Source organism: Anomalospiza imberbis, chromosome 3 (assembly GCF_031753505.1).
Source record: "Anomalospiza imberbis isolate Cuckoo-Finch-1a 21T00152 chromosome 3, ASM3175350v1, whole genome shotgun sequence".
NCBI classification, from domain to species: Eukaryota; Metazoa; Chordata; class Aves; order Passeriformes; family Viduidae; genus Anomalospiza; species Anomalospiza imberbis.
This window is the reverse complement of record NC_089683.1, coordinates 34,659,993-34,685,246: the sequence shown is the minus strand read 5'-3', so window position 1 is coordinate 34,685,246 and position 25,254 is coordinate 34,659,993. Positions and strand designations below refer to the sequence as shown.

The following is a 25,254-nucleotide window of genomic DNA, read 5'->3' as shown; positions in this document are numbered from 1 at the left end:
AAAACAGACATGACAAAACCCAGGAGTTTGTGGTTCTTTTTTTTTTAGTGGATAACTTCCTTTCCCTTCCTATTCTGTTTTCATACTGTTGACAGAAAAATGTGCGAGGGAACAATGCCAGTTCTGTTGTAATATAATACTAAATACCTCTCCTGTGTATTCTTAAAAGTTTTTCATGAAAGTCCCATTTACAGTGAAGCAAGAGTCTAAAATAGTGTAACAAAACCACAGTAAAATATAATGATACAATTTTTCACTTTTGTTGTACTGTTGATTTGTTTGCACCTGTTAGAGTTTATACATGTAAAATAAAAAACGATGGTAAGAAAATAATGGAATGCTTGGTGCATACAAGCAAGGAAGTGATTTTTACAGTGCATTCATTTCTTCCTCCAGGCTATTGTGGTGACTGATGGTGAACGTATTCTTGGGCTTGGAGACCTTGGCTGTTATGGAATGGGCATTCCTGTTGGTAAACTGGCACTTTATACGGCATGTGGTGGAGTAAAACCTTATGAGTGTTTACCAGTGATGTTGGATGTGGGAACAGATAATGAGGTAAATCCTTTTCTGAGGTGTAGTGAGGGGTTTTTGTTACAATATCGGCTCTGATTCTATGCAAACTAAAAAGTTGTAAGGAGAATGTCTTATCCTAATATACAGTGTAGATACACTCATCCTAATGTGCAGTGTAGACTGTTTTGTAAGGTTTAAGTAATTAAGGTCACTGTTGCCTCTAAAAATGTGCTGCATACACTGTACGTGTTAAAATGTGGTACAGGAAATTTGGTCTGAAGAAGAAGAGGATGATGGAGTTAAAAATATAATTTAAGGCAGCATTCTTTCCTCACTTCTGTCGCAGAATTTCTCTACAGTGATTTCCAATGTGAATTTTGAATGCAGATTCAGAATAACTATGGCCCTAGTTTTGGTGAACTGCTTGAGGCTGTAGTCTGATCTGTGCTGGCAAGGTGTGTTTATGTAATTCAGTTATATGTTCCCTTTAGTTATAAAAAGCACTGTAAATTTTCTACAAGTGAGGTTCTAGTGCTTCAAGTAGGTGGACCTTACCCTCCTTAACTTGGCTTCCCTTTTGTGTGAAATTCAGAGATTTAAACTTGTTGAAAATTGGCTCTCTTCTTCCCAGTACTCTTGGGATTACTGGTTAATTACTTGGCCTTGATCTTCTTTTTTTTTTTTTTTTTTTTTTGGCTGAAAGAACATTTGAATACTTGAAGGCTCTGGACGATGTCAAATTAAAAAGAAAATCACCTGCAATGTATTTACACTTTTGTAGAAGAGGTTGTATTATAAATGATACAAGTGTTAAACTTTATGCATGATAAATGGATCAGAGATTTATGTGTATTGTAGCTAAACAAAGCATTCCTGCACCAGTAAATTTAGCTGGGACTTCTGGATTGTTGGGATGGGTGTGTGCATCTTGAGCTTTATACACACACCCTTACCCCTGCCCCAGTGGGGTCATTTAGGCAATGCCTGATGAAAGCATTACTGAATGAGAAATGTCTGCTTCCCCCTCTCTCTGTCCCACCAGAGCCCCCTTCTAAAAGCAGACAGGCTTTCTTGTGAGCTGTAACTGAATACTGTAGCAAGTAGCCATATCAATTAACATATAAATCTTACTAGCTATAAAACTTTTTTTTTTGTTTGAGCAGTTATTTTGGTTTTGAGCAGTTGGGCCAGTTTTGTAATCTATTAATGAATGTTTCTAGGCAGTTAGTTGCATCAGCTACTTCTGATACTTCAGTAGGCTTTTCATTTTGCTTTTATGCTTCTGTTTCATTCTAATTTTAATTTTTTGTAGCATATTATTTGCTTGAAAGATATCAAACACCTATCTATACACACAACAACAGTAAAACAGGCTTATGCATGCTAGTAGCCCAACTTATGTCACTGTTCTTGTGATTAAGCATTGAGTTCAATGCCTATGAAGGAGTGGCACACAAAGTATTACAATGTGCATAAAATTTGAGTGACCTGAAGTTTGTTGATGAAATGCCTTCTGATCAGGAGGATGCCTTTTGGGCTTTTTTTTTCATTGTGGGATATGACTTTTTATTAGAAGGGAATGAGACCTCTGCGTTTGGTTCTTAGGATACGAACAGGTGTGATTTTGTTGCTGTACCCCTTGACTGATTACATGACATGGGCCTGATAGTATTCATTAATGGGACCTTGGATACAGTTCTCAGGCTTCTTTAGTCAAGTCAGGGATCCTGGGGCACCATCTATCTTAGTTTCTTCCCTCAACACCCTTCCTCTCACCCAGTGGCATATCCCTGTTCCCTCCTTAACACTCATGTTCATGTAACCAGTTGATGAGTCACTATAGAGAACTGAAATTACTAAAAAGCATCCACATTTTACTGGCTAAGCTGATTATATTAGGCCAAGCTGGCATGGAATTGTATTGAAATTCCTTATCTTTAAAGCTAAACCTCTTGAGAAAATAAGTGTATTTTTAGGCTGTATTTTCTTAGTCTAGTCAGGATTTTCCATAGTAAGACACAATAGAAATCACTCTGACGACTTTTGCGTATATAAATAATAATTATGCTGAACGTGTTTTTTTTAAATGTGCAGATGTTTTCCATTTAGATTAGTTCCTTCTCCAATTCTGTGGGGGCCTCCCTGCTTCAAAGGAAGCTTTAAAAATGTAGTTTTGGCAACTATAATGTGGAGGTGCACAACCTGCAAATTCTCCAGAAAGATTAATTCTTACTGAAAAGCAGATTGCAAAAAAACCCAACTTCACAAGCTCTCATCCTGTATTGTTTTGTTGTGTACAGAACTCAAACCACTAACTTTGAGAAGCAACTCACTCAATTTGAGATGGTATTAACGTCCTTGTTACTGTTAGTTTTAGCAGAGGTATTTTTAGCTAGGATATTTTCCTGTTACTCTTAAAATCAAGGAGAGAAAAGAGAAGCAAGTAGAGCATTTTTACACAGTTGCCTAGATAATGAGCAAGAGAAATGAAAACTGCTTATTTATGGTTAAAAACTTGACCTATTAGAAAGTCCCGTGTGACCAAGCCAGTAAATGGTTCCATGTAGTCAGTGTAGGACTGAGTGTCCAAAAGAAGCGGTGTTGACTGCTGCCAAAAATAACAGGCCTGTTTTCTAGGGTATTGACAGGGCGAGTAATTACTGAGGAAGGTTTTTATTCAAAGCATTTAAAATATTATTTGGAATACTGCTAGTTATTTAATACAAACCATGACAATCTCACTAGAACGTATGCCTTACCAGTAGTCATGTATATTTTAGGTGTGAGGATGGTGCTTCTTAGGTGGGATTTCAATACAATGAAAACATACTTAGGCATTAGTCTGAGTGCTGATATGAAAGTGTTGTTGGAAATCCTGAGGTGGTATGATCTCTGGATCCTGAATGTTCATCTAATTTTGCAGAGTTATATGTTAAATCACCTTGCAATGTTTAAAGAAATAGACTGTAGAAGAAAAATGAATAATTGTCAAGATACACACAGCTGCAGTGTAGTGGAGATCTACCTGAAATACATGTTCAGCACTGGAAGAGGGATGGTTTAAGGATGATGGAAACAATCAATCTGGATCAAAGGGAAGCATTTAAATATCAAAATTACAGCGATGATTGTTTTCTGCTTAAAAGATGTGAATAAACTTTCATGAAATAAACAATGTTGCGACAAGCCTTGTTGTTTTGTCAGTCTTTCAAAATCAGTCTGGCTAACAGGGATGTGAAAACTGGCAGTTTAATAAAACCAACCCAACAGCTAAGCCTAGTAATAGAAACCAAGGTCAAAAACTATAGGTAGTAAAAAAAGCAAAAGGCACTAAAGAAAAGTAACTTAATGAAAATAATTACAAATAGTAAGAATGAGGTTTTCTGTTTTTCCTGATGCTTTTCCTTAGTGATGGTACCTATGGAATTATTAGATTGTCCCTATAAATGTGGTAGATACTTCTTAAATGTAAGTTTTATCTCTCTTGGCAAGTCCTATTTCCCATTTTATTAACAGCAAATGAATATGTTGAAAAAGCTTTAAAAGTTTATCAAGATCCTTAAATCAGAATGTCCAAATAATGGTCTGTTAGTTATTTAAAAAAAAATGTGGTAAAACCTTTCTCTGTACCATGCTGAGCTGGGTGTGGACGAGGTACTAGTTTTTTCTTAGGTGTATCTGGAATGAATTGAAAAAAACTTAGGAAAATGGATTACAGGTAAGGCTCTTAATGAAAATGCAATGATCCTGGTCCAATGAGAGTTTACAGAATTTTGATTGACTTACTTTTTTACCTTTGAAAGACATTTGAATTTTTACTGTTTCTTTTAAGAAACAAAACTAATGAAAAAGCAAAGCAGGTCTCCAGTATTACTGAAGAAAATGCAGTTTAAAATATGTATTTCTGTGAGGAATAATAAAATACTTGTGGGTTTAAGGTATCTCAGGGGATTTTTTTCAGTTCTGCCATGTTTAATATCTTTATCAGTGACTTTGAGGCAATATTTTATTGTTCAAGGGTCACAAAAAAGTCATGGTCTAGTTAAAGTACTGTTATCCAGACAGAAGAGTAATGAAATCTAGCAAGACTGATGCCTTGTCTTATATAGAAGTCAAACCAATGGTGAAAGGGTTTATTTTGACCATAAAAAATTTTAATCTAATACTGGATGCTTAGCAGAGGAATGAGACCTGAGTTTATTTGATACCTTAGAAAAGAAGCTTTGACAAGTTCATGGCTGCCAGACCAATTCTAAACTAATCACATGTGTAAGTTCAATACTGGCAATGGCCAGTTGTGGGAGATTTGAAAAGATTGTGTGTTAGCTTTAAATTTAAACCATTTACCATTAATTTCAGTTTAGGTAGAAAGCATTCAGCTCCTTCAAACAGTACCTTTACACAATGTGGAAGAGCCAGGACAGCTCATATTGAAAAGACTTTTTACGCAGGCAGTTCCTAGCAGAAGACGTTGTGGTGCTCTGAGCACCAGCACAGTGCCATGTGGATCGCCCAGGGGTCAGAGGTCATTCCAGCTGCAGCTGCAGTGGCTGCCAGGAAGCTGGACACACAAACATTCTCTTGCCCTGTGTAGGCATAGCTAAAAAGCTGATGAGTCCCATAAATACGCCCTTATTGTGCAGATGAATCATGATGGCCAGTTTGTTTTTAAATAGTACTGGTCTCTTCTCCAAATAAGAGATAGGATGAGAGAAAATGGCCTCAAGCTGCACCAGGAGGGTTTTAGATGGGATATTAGGAAGAATTTCTTCACAGAAGGGGTTGTTAAACATTGGAACAGACTTCCCAGAGAAGTGGTAGAGTCCCCATCCCTGAAGGTGTTTAAAAGCTGTGTAGCTGTGGTGCTTAGAGACATAGTTTAGTGCTGGACTTGGCAGTGCTGGGTTAACAGTTGGACTCACTGATTTTAAAGGTATTTTCCAACCTAAGTAATTATATAATTCTATGATTTAAGCACTGAAAATTGCACAAGAGGGAGAAATATGCAAGGCAGCTGCTAAGGCAGCTACTCCTTCCTGTGTGACAGTTCAGGGACTTGTGGGTTGCTATTTCAAGTTGTTTCCTGCATGCTTGCTTTGGAATATTTTTTTCCTTTTAGCTTACTAAAATATTGAAGTACAGGAATGTGATGGTTCTCACAGTTGCCCTAAATAGGTCAATGAGCATGCCTGGGCTAGCAGTTCCAACTCCTCTGGAGGAATGACAGGCATCTGTGCTAGAATATGCAGTCCAGAGAAGATGAGGTGCAAATTCAAGCTCAGCTTTTCAGCTTATCCTAGTTAGCTTTCTGTGTTTCCCCTTATTATTTCCAATTATTGTAAGAATTTGTATTAGCCTTCCAAGATTCATATTCTTGAGGAGTACCTACACATAAATGTGCAAACGAAAGCTGATGAGAAAATACAAGCAAACTTGCTTTTCTTACTCATATTTCAACCAAAATAGAACCTGGACAGTAGAAAACTGATTATAGAGGAAACCTGCAATTTCATACCTTATCAATCTAAAGATATAAATGTGTCAAGTAAATAATTTAAATTGTGCAGAGCTGCAGGGATTTCTAAATAAAAGACAATCACAATTTGCATTCATATGTAGAGTAGTGGCACTTCTACACTTTTTTTTAATGTAGTAAATACGTAATGGGAATGATTATGCTCTCTGATTTTAAAAAGGTCCTGTGACCTTCCTCTTGAATGATGATTGCTAGAACTGGAGACATTTCAGTGACAGTTTTACTATAACATAGCAGTAACATTTCCTGAATTCTATGAATAGAGGTTGGTCCCATCTATATAAAAAAATGTCTATTTTAGTATCTGGTGCATGTATGAGAATCTCATTTCTAGGTTATATTCTCCAGTGTGTTCCCTAGGAGTTTTGCATATTTCTGCAATACAAATGACACTATGTGTGATCAAAACAGGTTTCCAGGTGGGCAGGTTTTCATCTAGGTATGTTGAAATGTTACTGACCAAATTAACCTGGGTGATGGAAAGAGGCTTTTTTTATATGCTTCACAAAATAGTCAAGCCAAGGAAAGTTCTCAGAGGTAATGCTGTGGCTCAGTGGTGCTAAGTTTCAAGCATTAATTGACATTTGTAAAACTACTGATGAAGTAAATATTCTGTGTATTTTTTATTTTTGGTTGCTGCCTGTCTGGTAGGAGATAATTGCACTTTCCTTAACCAGTTTAGTTTTATTTTACAAGTGGATTTTTCCCCCTTAGATCTTGCTGCTCTACTGCCTGCCCAGGTAGTATACAGTCAGCACTTGAGGAAGGGAGTAAATAGATGACCATTCCTTTTTCTTCCCCTTTCTGAAGTTCAAGTTGGCAAGAAAATAATGTGATTGGATACTAGTTTCTCTAGAGTCAGTGTCATGAGTAATTTTTTCCATTCTCTCTTCAGTGTTAAGAAGTATTGAAAAGTAAAGTGATATCTGAACTTAAAGTCCTGTCTAGCCCATTGTGCAGGGAAAAAAACCCCACACTGTTTTATTTTGTCAGAATTGGTGGTCTTCTTTTAAATCTATTCAGTTATTTGAAGTGGACTGAGTTTGTATTAGAAGAGGGAATGGTCACTGATTTTATAGATGCTTATTCTAAAATTTGAGGGGTTTAGTGTTATCTTTCTAGTGTGTTTCAAAAGATCCATGTCTAAAATAAATATGGCATCATTAATCTCTCCTAAACATGCTTTATTTAAGTAACATGAACACCTGGAACTGTGCCAGCATCCATATTATACTTGCAGACTTAAAAAATGCTCTGGAGAAGGGATGGCACTTACAAGACACACCATTTTCCCTCAGTGCAGGGACTGGTGGGTGACATGTTTGACTGGATCATGAGTGTCTGACAGCAGATGTTCTTCAGTAATTTTTGAGAGTTTTCCTTTTCTTGCTCTTTAGTGCTGTTATTGAATAGCTACAATATGTCTGCAATACATTCACAACTTGAAAATTTCCTGAGTTATTTTTACTCAGTATTTTAACTCAGATGGGTGGGAATTTGTAAATGTAGTAATAAATCTAGATTTACCCAAGATACTGAGATTTCCAGTGTGTTTTAGTCTTCTCAAGACAACCTCTTTGAGTTTGTAGTCTGTTTTGTCCCTAGCCTTCTGCAATTTTAAATTACTTTTTCTTCTGTATCTTCTGTCTTACTGTGTATTTACGTGGCTATATTAAACCTTCAAGAAGACTGTGTACAAATGTCTCTGTTTCCTAGAGGATGTGTTCTACTAATTATATTAAGGGAGCTGAAACACAAAACATTGCTTACCCCTTTTATGAAGTAATTGTGCCCAGAGGGGAACAGCATTTCCCACAGTATTTCGAAATGTTAAAAGTTTTGACTTATTTTCAAATTTAGAAGATCATTTGCTATTCTTTACCATGGTGTTCCCAGGGGAACATATTGTGTCTCCTCTCTTGTTTTTGTTTAGCTGTTTTTCTCATATTTTTTTAGGCATACACCAGCAGCTGTGAGTACCAGTGCTTTTTCCAATAAAACTCAAATATAAATGGGCCTGGATTTTGAACATTTATTCTCTTTAACTATTTTCCTTTGTTTCAGAATATGTACTATCAGCATTTTCTTTAATGTTGCAGTCATGTGTAATGGCCTTTGTTCTTTACTATTGCAGGAGAAAGGAATTTTGTATTTACATTGCTACTGTTACAGTACTCATCTTCTTTTACCCTAATAGAGGGTGAAAAATACCTTGATCCTCATTTCCTACCAGTAGCAAAAGTACTTACAGTCCTTTCTAAATACATAAAAAACAATGGGGAAAGATTTTTTTTTTCACCAGGGACTTACTGTAGTTATTGTACAACAAAACACTACTGCATTTTAAAAAATTAATCCCATTGTTCCAGTATAATTAAATTGAAGGATACTTTTAAGTACATACTATCTTTTTAAGATACATGTTGTATAAAATAATACACTTGTATATTTCAGTGCCAGACTTTCATCCACCATCATTCTAAATTTCCTTTCCTTAAGTTCTCTTATGCTTCCATAAAATATTAAAGATGTGTTTGCAGTCTTCCTGTAACCATCCAGCCTTTCCATGTTGCCTGTGTACTAAACCCAAAGCTAGACTTTTCTGGTATACCCACTTAGGCAGCAATGTTTCTGCCTCTTTCTTTCCCATACTTAAGGTTCATTGGAATGGACAGTTAGAATCTTGTGTTTGAATTATTAGTCTTGAGAGTCTAGAGCCAAACCAGGTAAGCTCAGAAAGACTTAAAAAGAGATGTGGAGCTTGTCATCTTTACCTAACTAGTCCCCCCAGGCTAATTTTGTAAGGGGAACAAGTGCTGCTTCTTGTAAAGAAACTGTCTCAAACCGGTCTGATAAATTGTATTTTAAAACCATTTTTAATATATTTTTTTACTTGTTGACTGTAAAAAGAGCCTAGACTAGTTTAGATGTAGGAGTATCCACTATAGGTTCTTAAGTAACCTAACATGAATTCATACTCAATTTGCACTTCACTTGCTTCTCTCTGCATCTGATATGTGGTTACTGTGTGACTTAGGGGACTTTTACAGAGACTGAAATTTGGTTTTGAACTTACGTCAACCTCTTATTAAACAAACTCTTGTTATCTTTGAGAAGTGTCATTCCACTGCTCTTTGAGAAATGCCATTCCATTGCTTAGTGCGTGAGAAGACCTCAGCAATTGTCTGCTACTTTTGATCTATTTTCATCCTTTAAATATTGTCATTTTGGCTAGGAATAGATGGTATTCTTTTTCTGAGACTGTTAATTTATTATTGTGAAATTTGGCATTTATGATTATTTCTTTTGCGGAATGTTCTATTTCTTTAGACCTCAGAAAATGTGTCAAAACTAGGTGATGCCTCAGATTTTCACATTTACCAAGCAATGTGTTGGCAATGATTTTTAAGACCTGAGAAGCTGAAGAGGGAAGGGTTTTAGAAGAAAGAATATAGGTGGTGACGCAGGATTTAAGTCTCAGTTTCAGCTGATACTAGAGAGAATGAGCTGTGTACTGATGTTACTGTCAGTCCATTTAATTTCTTTGTACTTCACTTTCCAGAGCAAGGGGATCTATGAAAGAGGGCAGAAATTCATATCTGGAAATGCTTATTTTGGATAGCATGCATGAATATCCATAGACTAAATTGATTGCAGACTTTATTTGAAGATACATTGGACATTTCCAATTCTTTATGCTCAGAAGACAGCAACAGATAGTGTTTGTTTTCGTTGGCTTTCACAGTAACTGCTGTCAACCTCATCAGCAATTTCACAGGAAGCGGGAAAGACAAGAGAAGGAATGGGCATAAATATAGCTATTATCACAAAAGGTGGGAAAATACGTATTATTTATGGCTCCACATAAGACAGCCTCGCATGTGGGACAAAGCTTGTCATGCTTGAATTCTAAAGGTGCTCTTACAAATGTTGGCCTTGTACTAGCAAGTCTACTTTGTGCACAGAATGACTTTTTCTTTTTTTTTTTGTTTTTACTAGTGATATGACAGATATATAGTTGAGATGCAAGCACCAAAATAATATCAACATACTTTTTTCAGTCCAGGGGACACTGTTGATGTGACTTGTTGGTGTAGGAAGAGGTCCAACCCATTTGGCTCTAAGGAAGAAAATGTCTGAATGTCAGCACAGGAGACAGGGATGTCAGGGTCAAAGGAAAGACCGTGTGGAAATAGCTTATGGAAGTAAATTAAATAAATAGATACAAGTTTAATAAAACTGAGGAGAGGTCACAACAAGCGGTGGAGATTTATAGTTACATGTGAATGGAAAAAAAATAAAACCAAAATATCGAAACTGTTGGTGTAAAAATGAGATATACTGGTAACCTAGAACAAGATTTTCAGTTCTGTAAATGGTATCTGTTGATATGTTAAAATTCTGTTCAGTCTGATGTACTTGAGACACTCTGCCGTAGTAACGTGCGGGCTGATACAATATTAGCAAAATCCTCTTTATCAGTATAATATTAAATATGAGAGAAAAAGGTCTTTGAAGGTTTTTTTAAGGCTTATGTTATCTTTGTAATCTTTCAGATGAAGGAAAATTATTAAGATGGCATTCTTCTGAATACTGTTAATTAATAACAAGCCTTTACTGGTGTCATCTTCAAAACAATAAGTCTTTACTCTTTGCTGATTCACTTTGTTGGTGATTTGCTTTTTGATTTTAGGTTTGTTTGGGGTTTTTATTCTGTATTTTTGTCTGGTTTTGAAAGCTGGATGAATCCTTATAATTAGACATTTGAGCTACCGATCCTAAACAAAACTTATAAATGTAAGTGCATGAACATAAAGGAAATGATGTGTTTTTTTTGGTTTGCAAAAATAGTATAGAAAAGTTAGATGTATTAAAAGTGTTTAAACCACCCCAAGCAGCTGTATCTTGTCACTCTCTTGATTAAGCTAAAAAAATGTAATGTATTGAGATAGCTACACTCCTGCTAACTGCAGGAAAAAAGAAAGATAAATATCTCCAACTTCTCTAAAGCGTTTCACTGAATCTAGACTTGTTTTTTAGGGTAGTATATAGCCTGCCATGGGTACTTCTTTGGGCTCTTCTTAAAGATTATTGTTTGGCCTCCTTCTGTCATTTATTATAAGCACTTAAGGCTGGACTTTCAAGTAGGTTTTAGCACATCTTCCCTCATGTTTTTTGAGAGCAAGAAACTTCTAAAAGTTTGGTTGCAATAATAATCTATTTCTATAGCTTCCAGTTCCCATTATCCATCAGCTGTATTTCAAAGTGTAGGGTTTTGTATGATGTTTCTTGATGTGTGACAGGACATGTGACTGAGATTTTAGCCATGTAGCAGCTGGGCTTCATGAAGAAGAAACTGTAGGCTTAAACTCTGTGATGCCTGTGGGGGGTCAGTTGTGTAGGGAGCTTAATGGTCCATCTGAATCTTTTCTGTGATTCAGTAAAAGCTTTTATAGAAAGTAGGTATCAGGAGTTTTAGGAGATTTCTTCTGAAAATTCTTTAATAAAATACATAGGATTTCTCAGATTTCTTTCTGACTATTGTTTGTATGTTAAAATATTAGTGATTACATGCAGCACAATGTGCTGAAGTCCTAAACTATGTTGGATTCTTCAGGACTATTGTTTTCTCAATAGGCAAATGATTAAGTTTTTCAAGAAATGCCACTGGCATGCAGACAACCATTTGTTTTCAGTTTTATTGTGTAAAAGAGTTATGCATGCTAAAATTGTGTCTGATGAAATGTTCCTCCAAAACCATGGTTCTGAGTGTCTTCCAAGTTCCAGCACAAATTACAGGCATTTGTGGAATTGGCATTGTGCCTATCCCTGCAGACAGATGTTAACATCAGGAGAGATCTGTCAGACTGTTAAATGTAATACAGAGTATTTTTCTTGCTGTTTTGCTTTGTTTTGCTTTCTAAAATACATGATGAATTACCCTCCCTGTTCTCCTTACTAACTCTACTAGATATGGTTCTGGTAGCAAGTTGAATATTAGAATCATTTAGGTTTGAAAAGACCTGTAAGATTACTGGATCCCACTGTTAACCCAGCACTGCCAAGTCCACCACTAAACCATGTCCTGAAAGTGCCACATGTACTTCTAAATACCTCCAGGGATGGGAACTCAACCACTTCCCGAGGCAGCTTGTTCTAATGCTTGAGAACCTGTTCTGTAAAGAACATGTACTTCATCCATGGTGACAGTGCCCTGTTCATAGAAAGCATTCCATTATTTTCAGATTGACACAATTAACACAGGAAATAGATCTTTCTATACTTTTCCTCAGTATTTTTCCAATATTAGAAATTATTTCCCCTTCATCCTAGTAATCATGTGCCTAAGTTATGAACTGCTTGTGACAGCTGCCACTTGGTTCATAAGTAAATGTAGATTTAAAAGAAGGACTTGATGAATATCTATGGTGGTGATACACAGGCATGGTACTAGGAGAGCTCTGGTGCTTTAATCAGTCTAACAAGGAATTTATTATGTTAGTTTTGAAGCTAACTTTTTGTAATGGAAGATATTGGCACAATTTTATGTTTAGAATTAAAAAACTTTTTAGTTTTTAATTTTCTAGTATGAAAACCTGTTAAGCTAATGTGCTAGCTTTGAAGGCAGTTTTTTCTATTTTCAATTTACAATACTTTGATATACAACATCTAATCCAATCCTCAGGAAAACGCCTTTTTTTCTCCTTATGAACAGGGCATGACTCATGATGGCCATTCTCTGAAACATACTTCTAATAGCTTTTAGAAGTTAAACTGGTTGAAAATCATCAATGTAAGCTGTTTGACCTGAAAAAAGGTTTCAATGGCATTTTAATTTCATGGAAATAACATTATTTTTTTGCTTTATCTTTTGGCTAGCAAAGTTGTACTTGAGGTATGTTTCACTACTCAGCTCTTCCCAGGTCTTTCCTGTTTGGAAACTGTTATAAAGATCAAAATGCACAGTGTAGTTTTTGCCAGATTGTCCAAGTAAATTTAGTGTAATATTTTTTTTTAATATCAATGGTAACATACTGAAAAAGCTTTGTTATTGTTGTGTGACTCTCTTATTCTGTGTATTGGAAAGTTAAGCAGATGGAATGAAAGCCAAATTGCTCTGAAAAATACATAATTCATCTGATGTAAGATGTATTATTGCTTTAAAAATGTTTAAATTTTAGTATTCAATATCAATTATGGCAATATATGGTTAGCCTAGCTGTAGTGTGTATTACTTGTAGTTTTCAGAGCCTGCCAAGTAGAGAAGTTCAGGTGTCATTGTGAATTCCAGTTTGTTTTGAAAGGAACTTCTTGGGCATATGCATCATTAATGGACCACTGGCTGTAACTAGTATTGTATGCTTCAAGTGCTCAGAAATCTTGAATTACACCTAAAAATCATGAGAGAAAATTTCTATTCAAGTATAATTTCTCTAAAATATTTTATCATTCCCAACATTTTGGAGTTTAGCTATGAGAGTGACTCTGGTGTATCTAGAGACTCATACTAGAAGGCAGCACTGCTCTCTGTCCCTGCACCATCAACAACCCATGAGCTCTTCATCCATCACTTGGTTCCACAAACTGACTTGTGGACACAAGTGAGTCATGCCCCAAACACAAATGCATTGTCTGACTTGGAAGAGACAGTAGTCCCTTGAAAAGTCTGAAAAATCAGGTACATCTTGCCCCTTGCTGCTGCAACTTCTGTCCTTGGATTTTGCACTTGGTGCTCCCTTGCTAACGAGGGCTCACATAACCACACATTTGTGTATCTCAGGTATGTTTGTAAATGTTACTCTCAGGGGGCTGGGTGCTCTTAAGCTTTGCGTGCTCACTCTCAGGAATGTGTTTGACTTCCTGGAAGAGCCCTTCTGGTAGCCATGGCACGGGATGGAGGGATGCAGGCAGATGGTGCTGTGCGAGGGGGCTGGAGGCTTGTGCCCCTGGGCAGAGAGCCACAGTCTGCCCGCAGCACTCGCACACTGGGCCCTTTATTCAGTGCCACATACATGCGCCGGAAACATCCTACAGAATGTCCTTGGCGCAGCCTGGCTTTGTGCAGTCTTGCTTGGGGATGGGCTGTGGTAATTTCATAGCGTGTTACGAGATTCCTTCATGAAGCATTCTTTCCAGCCATTTGAGGGATTTTTATTTTGTTGTTAAAGTTCGCTGGAGCTGACAGTTTTTCAGCTGGGCAAGGCTGTCTGCATGCGTAGGAAATCACTGGAATATAAGCGACAAGGTTCAATGAGCATTTGAAACTACAACTGGTAATTCTTCAGGTTAGAAATGAGTAAGCTCCCTGAGCAGAAGCAAGCACAGGATGTAAAGGTCACATTGACACTTTAATGATCTTATTAAATTAAAGAACAAGTTGGGGTTAATAAATGAAGCCTGTCTTTAAGGAGAAATAATTTTTAAAGTCTAGTCCAGGTGTGCAAATCTATAGTATCATTATACATATATGAAAGAGAATATATTCTCTGTATTTTTTATCACAACCTTAAATTCTTTTAAGCAGAATGCTTAAACACCATAACTACTTTCCTATTACATCAGGCTATTGCTTCACCAGAGTTTTAATAAATTTTTATACTTGGAACTAAAAAATTCATAATACTCTTTGCTAATAACTTTATTCCACAGAAGTCATTCCTTTCAAGCACTACATTCAAGATTAATGACAAAGAAGCACTATGAATGTATTATATTTTAAACTCTTAACTATTGAAGGTCTAGAATTTTGTCTGAACAGACAAGGGGCACTTTTCAGTGATGTTTTTAGAGTTACAAGTGGGAAAATAGTAATTATAGTATGGCCATATATTTGTCTCTAAAGAACTGACAGCCAGTTGTTTTTGGCAAGGTGAGCAAACTTAAAACAGCTCAACTGTTAAAACTCATGTCCAGTGTGTGGGGTTTTCCTCCTTTTTTTACAGCTAGAATGATCCATTGTGATACCCATTTTTGGCTTTATGTTTTGGGATCTTTTGTGACATTCTGTCCTATGAAGGAGCCCATGGAGGAAACTGAGGGACAAAGAGAGCTACTACCCTGTATGCCAATACCTGTTTCGGGGATGTCTAGATAAAGTATTAGCTGACTAATACTAGAAGGAGATGAGTTCTCCTTCATTTAGGGGAGAAACAGAGAGGAAGGCTTCTTTTTTTCTTGTGCAAGAGGCCCCTTGCTAACATTTGCAAATGTGTTGATAAAGGTCTGGTGTTTAGATAGGAGGGGCTGTGATTTCTTAGTGAGTATGTCATATGGCTAGTGTAATTCAAAGAAAACAAAATTTCAGAAAAGATCTTTAGTTCTTTGATTATGTAACTCATTTTTTCAAAGTATTCTACACCCTCAAACCCATTTAGTAGCATTCAACTCATCCAAAGTTCACTTGGCATTTGGAAACACAGAATTTGTTACACATTTTAAGGGTATCATCATCCTGTATTTCAGGCTTCAAAAGAAGCTTATTCAAAGAAAATAAAGGCCTTCCAGTCTAGTATAAATTGAAATCCTATACACTCTTTCTTATGCCATGAAAAACACTTTGCAGCTGTAAGCAGTTCTTGAAGAAAATTGTGATTCAGCATGTTTGTGCTTACAAACTGAAAGTTTAAAAGAATGCAGATTGATTACTGGGTAATGAGTATTGATGGAAGCTGAAGTTAAATCCAAAACATTGGCATGTTCCTAACCGGCTAAATGTTTTTATTGGAAAAAAATTTCACTTCAAGTCAAATTTCAATCTTGTGGAACAAAAATAAAAAGTTTGGAATATGCAACTTACCTGGAGAATAGAAACCCTCCTTTGCTCACCAACCCTTCCCCAACCTGTTAAAACTGAGACAGGAAAGTTACAAAAAATTTTGGAGTGTATTAATATAAGAAAATATAAAGACTTGAAAAAGCAGCAGCCTCCCCCTGGTGTTTTTGGTAACTGTGTACCCTGTTAGATGAATCATGCTCTGAAATGTGTTTAATTTCTGGCATGTGGCATGTCTTTGTCCCAAAGCTTCGGATGTCCCATACAAATACAGTCCTCTTTTAGCGCTGTAACTGTGGCTCTGGTGGAAATCATTTCCCACTGTAGAGCTGCTGGAGGGTTTTGCCATTTTAATGGGATGGGGTTAGTTGCTACTCTGAAGCGTTACGATACCCCAAACACTGTCTAGGTAGCACTGATTGGTTCTGAACTATCTCTGCTCCATCTTTTTCAGTGGAAAGGCTTGGGGTCTTGCAGATGTTCCCCTACAATTTTCCATGAAGCTGTTCACTGAAGTATGTATTTGTTCCAAAGAAACATCTCAGTGCCAAGTTTGGGAATAAATGACATTTCAGTGTGTTTGTGATCAAGTGATGAAATATTTAAGGGTGCTGTTTTGTAGCTAAATTTGAGCCAGGTGCATAACTCAGCCTTGCTTGAACTTTGATGGTTTGCTGATCTCTTTAAGTAAGATGGAATAAATGATTTGCCTTTTTCTTCAAACCCCCAAAGTTCATTACAGTTTTAATGTGCTCAGGTGGTGCTTCAAAGAACTCAATATTTAGGACAGCTAATTCTAAATAGATCTACCTGATATTTCCACTACCAGAACTTTAAATAAGCCCTTTATTCTTAGAAAACACTATTTCTGTTAGAGCTTGAATGTACCGCATTGGTGAGCCTAAATGTTTCAGAACTTTTTTCTTTAGTCTTAGAATAAACATGTCTAAAAATAAGCTGGCATCAACTTTTTCAGTATCATGTGATGTGCATAACAAACCTACTAACCTGGAAAAAGGAGAGTTACATGTTTCGAGGGAGATTTGATTTCCCAAAGAACAAAATAAAGTTTAAGCTTTGACAACAAGCTAGGTGACAAAAGAAACCCAAGTTATGGAGGAAAAGTACCTAATCATCGTGTCAGTTTGACATATTCGATTGTCTGATGGAACTTTTCTTTCTGGTAATCTGTTTTGAAAGCCATGAAATAGTTGGTAGCAAATGTTAATCTCTCAAGATGTGTGAACCTTCTAAAAAAAACAAGCACCACGGTCCTGGTTTGCATGGTGTTGACCTGAATAAGAGGATAATGTGCTTAAGCAGCTTATTCATTCTTCAGCGGCCTTTGGAAAGGGAGCGGCTCCACAATGGTTTGCCACTGAGGGCGCAGACGTGACCACTGTTCTTTTCACTTGCTGAATGTTTCATTCTTTTGTGTCTGCCACGGGTTTCTTCATACGTTGTTCCAAACAGGACCATAAAGGAACTTTTTGGGGCTATTTCATGTCAAACTGTAACATTTGTTAAGCAGAATGCACTGAGCTGTAAAGGAATTCTGAACTCTGAGTATATAGTTGGCCAAGCTTTTCATCAGAGATGTGTCGCTGAATTAATTGTCTCTGCTTGTGAGACTTCCCAGGCTAGAAGTTTATAAATACTCCAGAAACACTGTAATAATTATTTTAAATATTTCACATTACATTTTAGCATCAAAGACAGGTGAATAAACTCAAGCAGTGGTCCTATAAATAGAACTGCTTTGGAGTTCTGAGTTTTTATGTTGACTATAGATTAAATGCTCACAGACATGAAAAATGCAGAAGTAGCTAAAGGAGTGTAAGAGCCTATGTAAATTTAAAGGCAGAACCATGGCCAGTTTAGCACTTTTTGAATGGATTAATGTGATGCCTATTTCTCTTGAACTTTCACAGAATCACTGCCCATCTAAATGCCTTCTTGAAGAAATCAGACTGATTCAGCCTGGCTGCAAAGTGTTTTAGAAACATGTCTTCAGAATTTAGAAAATAAAGGAACCAAAGATTTTTTTCATTTTGAGTATTGTTTTTTAAAATGAGAAAACAGACATTACTTAATAAAAAGCTTGTGGAAGCTCTTTGAAAAGAGCAAATCAGTTTAGGAAGAAAAATTAGGGGAGTTGGAGAGGAATTAAGTTCTTTACTCTGAATTGTACAGTGGAACATGCGGTATCCATGCGCAGGACATGGAATAGCATGCCAGCCTACTGGCATGGAAAACTGCAGCAATGGGATTTTAGAAGTGAGATTGCTGTTTCTGAGTCCTACTGTGATGTTCCTGACAGAGGCTCCTGAGGCTTGGTAGTTCTTGTTTCCAACCTTGTGTGCTCAGTCTGGTGGGAAGCAAGATACAACTCAACTCGTATGGGCTCTCCAAAATTGCCTGAAGATTTCCTGTTGTTAAAAATTTAATTTGCATTTCCTGTGAATTCATCTCCCAGATATATAAATTTATCCTTGATTTTTCAGGTCTTCTTGAGGTCATTTTTAATAAATAGACAAATTCAAAATGGAAATGGAAAAATAATTTCAGAAATAGTTATTGACTACAAAGTTTGAAGTGATTATATCAAAACAAGAAGACTATACAAAAGGGACAATTACTTTGACAGATATCAGATCAAACTCTCAGTTTTTCCTGCAGTATCTAGAATAGATACAGAATTATGATTTTGATTTTGCCGCTAGAATATTTAGGATAATGTGAATACATAGGCAAATTTATTTCTGAAAAAAATTTGCTACTTAGACATGAATGTTACAGTGTGTTAATGAAGGGAAAAAATAAATTACTTACAGTGTAATGATGTCACTTTCACTTATAAAGTAATTTTAATTTTGAGCTTTATTCATGTTTCACTTCAATAAGCTGAACTAAATGTCTGAATGGCTGTAAGTAATGTATTACAGATTGTTCTGAAATGGTGATTAATTTAGCAAGTTTTATTTATCAAGAAAGTTCAGCTTTTAAACCTGCTTGATTTTTTTAAAACATTCTAATCTTATTTCTGTATATCTTTGTGGAAGTGGAGACAAAAGTGAGGGAGAGACAAACATCTCTATCTATAGGTCTGTATCAGGAACTCCTGGGGAGGCAGAACACCACCAAAGATTTCAAGTTTCATACTGATTCGAATCATTCTTTAACAGAGGCTTGTGACCCAGAGGAATTTTTTTTAGTTTTACAATGTAAAACAAAGCTGGGATGGGAATTTAGGCACTTCTCTAAAATTCAGAAATCAGATCTCTGTTTTCCAGTGTGGGTCAGGAAGATTAAGCTTTCCAGACTTTTTCTTCATTTTGCATTCTGAAGACTCTCTCTTGGAAAGACAAGTTGGTCTGTATTTTTCTTTACAACGTTTTTCTAGTTGAAGCTGATGTACAAAAACTTTCTGCCACCCTGTTGAATTTACAAATTGTTTTTGGATGAAAAATGTTTAGTCAAGCTTCTGCCCTATTCTACAAGCTGTTTGGGCATGTGTCAGAGGATTGCACACTATATACAATGAGGAAATTAGCTTATTTGTTTTCAGAGGCATGTGAGAAATAATAACAAAGAGTGTCTTTTTACCCGAGTTCCTGGGAAAGCGAGTGGAAATGTGACATTTGCTGTATAAATTTAGTAATAAATTTAGTAATAAATTTATAGAAGGAAGTATAAATTTAGTAATTAGCAAGTTTTAATTTGGAAATACATCAGACCTTCTAGTAGTGAAGACATGGAGTGATACAGGCTTCGTGTTTTTATGGGAAGTATGGCTCATAAAGCTAAAGAAAGAAGAAGTACAAGATTTAAGCATAGACAAATTCAGAAATCATATCCAACTGATGGAACATAGATAGCTGAATTGATGAATTCTGGAATATAAACTGATAATCTAATAAATTTGGAAGGAAAAGGGCAAAGGGTTGGTTATGTTTTGGCATGTTAAATTTTAGAAAACTGCACATTTTCTGAGTATCAGCTAATCAACATAGTTGAAATGATGTGCTCTGAGAGAGATTTGTGAAACATGATGATAAAATTAAGGAAAATGGCTTTTTAAAATATCAGAGCACTTTCAGGATATGAAAGAAAAATAGAAAATTACTTACTAAAGCTTTAAAAGATACTTTTGAAACCTGACATTTCAGAGTAAACTTTACTTTTTCATTTGGAAACTATACACTTCCTTTGAGACTAGGGTATCCCTTTTCCTTGATACAAAAGGGTGTTTCTTTAATCTCTTTGTTTCTTTGGTCTTATTGTAAAAGTGGATAAATGGATATGTAATAGATATATAAATAGATATGTACTTCATATGCTTGGGTTAATCCTCAAATACTGTATTTTTGTCCCCTTCTTATTAACTAAGAGTTTAGTATTGTAACTTGCTCATGTAATATTTCAAACTTTTTTTTTTTCAACAGGCATTGCTGAAAGATCCTTTGTATATTGGGCTGAGACACAAGAGAATTAGAGGTCAAGCCTATGATGATCTTCTTGATGAATTCATGGAAGCTGTGACTTCAAGGTAAGTGATATATCTGTGCTTCTTATTGATGAATTCTACTGTGAACTTCATCTTGAGAGAAATAAAGGTCACTAACTTATGAAAAGATGACAGAGTTGTTAGGTTCCAGATTATTTTTGAGCATACTATTTTATGAGTTTATAACTGCCTTAACTATTTACCTTCAATATTGCAGTTTTATGATTTATATTCAGATGAATTTTACTGCTCATATAACTAGTTTTTCAAACTTCTTTTTCAAGATTTAGATTGTTAAATATTTGCCAAAAAATTTCTGTGCCTAGTGCTGTGCCTACATGATCTCTGTCTCTGTGATTTCATACATGAGATGTCAGCTTTCATAAAGAAGCTATCATACTTGGCAACCCCTGTCTCTGCCCCCACAAAACCCATGACAGGACTAACTTTACAGTGCTTTAATTTTAAATGTCATGGTATTGGTACCAAGTCAGCTCTTTCACTGCTTCTCTCTTCATATATAGAAAGTAGTTAAATTTATTATTAGACTGTGATGCATAAAATAGTTCTCCTTCCATGTCAAATAACACATTTGCTCGTAGTTTCCTTGTTTGTTAAAGTATTTGAATTTCTAGCTCTGTATTCAATGTGTATATCTGAAATAGCTCTGCTGCCAGGATCTTTAGAGGATTGTGTTTTCTACATCTGCCTACCAAAGGTGAAGCTGAGCTGTGGAACCTGGAAATACTTTCCAGCTCCTCAGTCTTGCCTTGTGCCCATCTGCATTTGAGACCTTACCTAGGCATACATAACTTCTTTCTGCCTTGGTTGCTGTGCAGAAGAAACTTGGCCAAGCAGTGGTATTAATTTCTGTGCCTAAAACCTATATTCTTTCATGTACTACTTATACTCTTCCCCATCATCCCCATTGCCACTCTCTTGTTCATAATCTTCCTATGGAAGTTGCTGGTTTGACTCTATTCTGTTCTTTGTTTGCTACTCTGCTGAATATTCCCTTGCAGATAACATTGATGACCTTTGCTAATAGAGTCACCTCCCTAAAACAATGTTCAGAGCATTAGAAATTGCTCTCTGATCTGTGTTTTGAGAACCTCTAACATAATGCATTCTCTAACTTGCACTTTCTTTAAAATGATACACTGTTCTTGATACTAAAGGAAATAATCAGAGTCAAACAGAAGATTATCTCAGTAATGTTTGAAGGTCTGGTTGACATGCACTTTTTACTTAAACATCTTTAAAGCTCTGTACTTTTGAGCAATTTTGAGCAATTTGTGTTTGTTTGACCTTCTGAAAGATCACTTTGTTCTCAGCTAAGTCTGTCATGGTCAGCAGTGGTTGAAGCTCATGTTTGAAGTGGAACACTTAAAAATTGTAATTCCAACTTTGCGTGGTTTACTTGTGAATTGTTTTGCCTGTAGTGTGACACCTACATTCATTTTGATACCCACACTAAGGTGAAGGGAAAAGTAATGTAGTTAAATCAAAATTGAGTAAAATTGCTCAGTAATTTTACATTTCCCTAACTTCAGATTTGTGTTTAATGTGCCGCTGGCAGACTCAGCACTTACAGCTGATTCTGGCATAGCAGGTCCGACTGTTAAACATGCAGGTCATGATTCCCTTTACAAACATTGAGATGATCTCTGTAATTGTATACTGTGGTTACATATAGTTATTTTTTCCTTATGAAAGTTTCTGTTATGTTTTTCCTCTTTTCACTTTTCTTGGCCTTCTGCTGGCTGTTTCACTGAGCGAGTATTTGCTTTGCTAATCTTAGATGCATGTTTGGTCTGTTAAATTTTATGTTAGTCATATTTATTGTTAGTTATTGCCATGGTGCTCCAAAAGAAGCTTTCTTATTTAGCACTGCCTAATCAGTTCTGGGAACGGGTAAATTCTGGTGAAATCTGCTGTCATGGTGTTTTCAGTACATTTCCAAGACATACATAATCATGAACATTGTAAAGCATAAGGCTGTCATGTATTTTTAATAAGTCTAAATTAAAGACAGGGTGATGACAGATATTTTCAAGTCAGAAAGCTATGTGAAATACCTATTTTAGATCTTTTTCACCTTCATAATTCTCCAGAGAGGCCAAATGCTAGCAGAAGTGAGAGCCAGGTTTTAGCAGCATTGCTTGAGAGCAAGAAGAAGTGGGCAGCAGTACAGGGCAGTGCACTCTGTACAGGCTTTTTATTGGCTTCCAGGGAATTTTCCTAGATGTCACCTTGAATGATTGTTAAATTTTGAAAATCTAAATTTTTATCAATTTATAACTTTTTATGCAGCATAATTTACAGCGCTTCATATTGCAATATCTATTTTATGCAATGAATGGCATGATAATAAAGAATTGCTTTATAAAAAGGTATAGGTTCATCAACTGCTACACTTTCCTCCTTCTCAGCCACCGCTGATATTAACCTCAAAAAAAGTTCTTCTTATGAAACAAAATTATTTATGAAAGTGTCATGATTAAAAGAAAAGACAAACTCAAACCAACAAACCCAAAATTTAAACTAATTATTACCAAAAGATTGTGGTACAGTATCCAGTGTGCTATCATGGCAGAATGGAACTAGTACATTATGATTTTTCCCAGATGAGGCAGAAACATATGGAAAGTATCTGGATTTCTGGTGACAAAAATCCAGTGAACAGCTTTTATTTATTTACATATGTATACATTTATCTGTTTATTTATCTATTACGAGTGCCAGCAGCTATCCTCTCTGAGGGCAGATACTATAATTTCTCTGGGCATTAGCAGATGGTTCTTACTTTTATGTCAGTACAGTAATTTAGAGGAACAAGAATATTCTAAGTGGAAAGAATATTTTATGACAGGAGAAAAAGACGGACAGTTGTCTTCATCAGTGAAGAACATAATATCAACTGGAATTCAGACACGTTTGTTCAGTTTCTGCCCTGTGGAGAAATGGGTCATAAAACATTTTATGTAGACAAATAAATTTTTCCAAATGACAAGTTGTTCTTAAATATCTCTGTTTACAGAGGAAACTTTGAGAGGAGGGATTGCTAAACAACACTTTGGTAGCTGGGATCGATCCACCACAGCTTCCTGTGTAACCAGAGAAAAGAACTCTGTTTTTATTCCAGTTCCTGTTTCTTTTCTGTTCGACTGTGATGATGCAAAGAGAAATATATCAGTGGTCAAGAGGTATTTATGTACAACAGTGAAAGGATTATGGAAATGCTTGAGGGGAAAATATGTAGAATGGAGACAGAACAAGAAATGAAAGGAGACAAAAAGCATCTTTTCAATAGCAGGGACTTGAATTGCCTTGTCCAATGCAAGGAGGAGATTTAAAGAGCATGGATATTTTTTCCCTATTTCAAAGGATATTTAATTTTCACAAATCTGGTAAAGATAACTCCACCCTGAACCCCTCAACAGAATGTCAGAGTAGGGAAGAACAGCATCCTACCAGCTTGCTTTCTGCTTCACATCATCCCCAATAGAAGTCATTATAGTGGGCAGGGAAAATACTGACTTGCACTTCTGGCCTATGAACAGATAGGAAACTTATAAAACTTATAAAATGGAAAGAATCTGGTGGAATTTCCATGGATTATTTCCTTGCTTAGCTACCACAACCCCAAAGAGTTGGATGGAATTATTCTTGTGTTATGAGCTAAACCTGGTGGATTTGTGATGTGAATGAGCAGCCCTGTATCACTGGAATTATCTTTCTCTGTGTGTGTGATGGTAAGTTTTCAGTTACACTTCAAGATACAAATAATAGTGGTGGACCCTTGAAAAGTAATGCCATGTGTCGTTTACGTTCTCTTCTGTAATGGTATTTTGATTAAATCCTTCCCCACTCTTTTTATATGCTGTGCTTTTCTCAAGTTTGTGAGCTATAAACCAAGCTGCTGACAATTGTAATTCACTGTGTTCCATCCCAAATTACCATGATGTAGTCATTATTCCTCATTTGCCTGATTACATTATTCACAGATGGTAGCAGTATTTCATTTCACTTCATGTACTACTTTAAAGCAGTGGTTTATGATAAATATGGTTTAGCTAACTTTGAGAACAACTGTAAAAGCAATATATCCACAAAATCAAAATAGAAAAATATTTTAATAGCTGTTTTCATTTGGTAGATTGCATTAGAATATAGTTCAATTTGTGACTAAATTAATTAATTCATACAGCCCTTACTTTTGGCAAGAGAATGTACTGGCAAGAAGTCAACTTAAAAGGTGCATATAGCTATGCATCATTAAGGAAGTGGTTGGACCACAGAGTCATTCTGACAGTATGTCCAAGCATAGGTGTGGGAGCATTGGTGCCTCTGTCCTCTTTTGCACTGTAGTGGTGCAAGACCAAGACTTACATTGTGCCTGTGTGTTCCCATATCGATCAAGCTAAAGTGGCAGTCAGAAAGTGCACAGAAGAAATGCTGCTGCAACAACTCCCTCCTATGGCAGACTTAGTGAAGATCTCATTGGGACTTAGGCCCTTTGAAGCAATTTTGCAAGTCTATGACTACCTGCTCCTTCCACCATGCAGTGAATATTAATTTCCTAAGGAGGATCGTTGTGGACAGCAGGAGATGAGAAAGGTGGGTCCTTTGGCAGTAGCCTGTAGGCTGCCTTGACTACAGCAGCAATTGCTCTTCAACCTACCCTCAGTTCCTTCCTGTGCTTATATCTGGGATTAATTTCCAGTCATTGATGAGTTTTTGTTCTTCCTGAAACTACCTGGGTCCAGACTTCCTTGCCCACCTAGACACCTAGACTCCCAGGTGGACTTTTTTATACTCACGAGATAAGACCATTCAGAAGGCTCCTTAGCTTGTTTGACTATTAAAAAAGGCTCTTGGACTGAAAAAAACTACATTGTTGTTTTAAACAAGGAACTGTTT

At 36.2% G+C, this 25,254-nt stretch overlaps 1 protein-coding gene across 2 annotated transcripts in view; it reads left to right on the top strand.

The window, feature by feature from the left end:
• ME1 (malic enzyme 1) overlaps positions 1-25,254 on the top strand; it is a 153,891-nt gene that overhangs the window by 65,056 nt on the left and 63,581 nt on the right. For both annotated transcript variants that reach the window (XM_068183962.1, XM_068183964.1), the window contains exons 5-6: positions 397-558; positions 20,270-20,373. In XM_068183962.1, the coding sequence (XP_068040063.1) occupies positions 397-558; positions 20,270-20,373 (266 nt within the window). The remainder of the gene's footprint in view (positions 1-396; positions 559-20,269; positions 20,374-25,254) is intronic.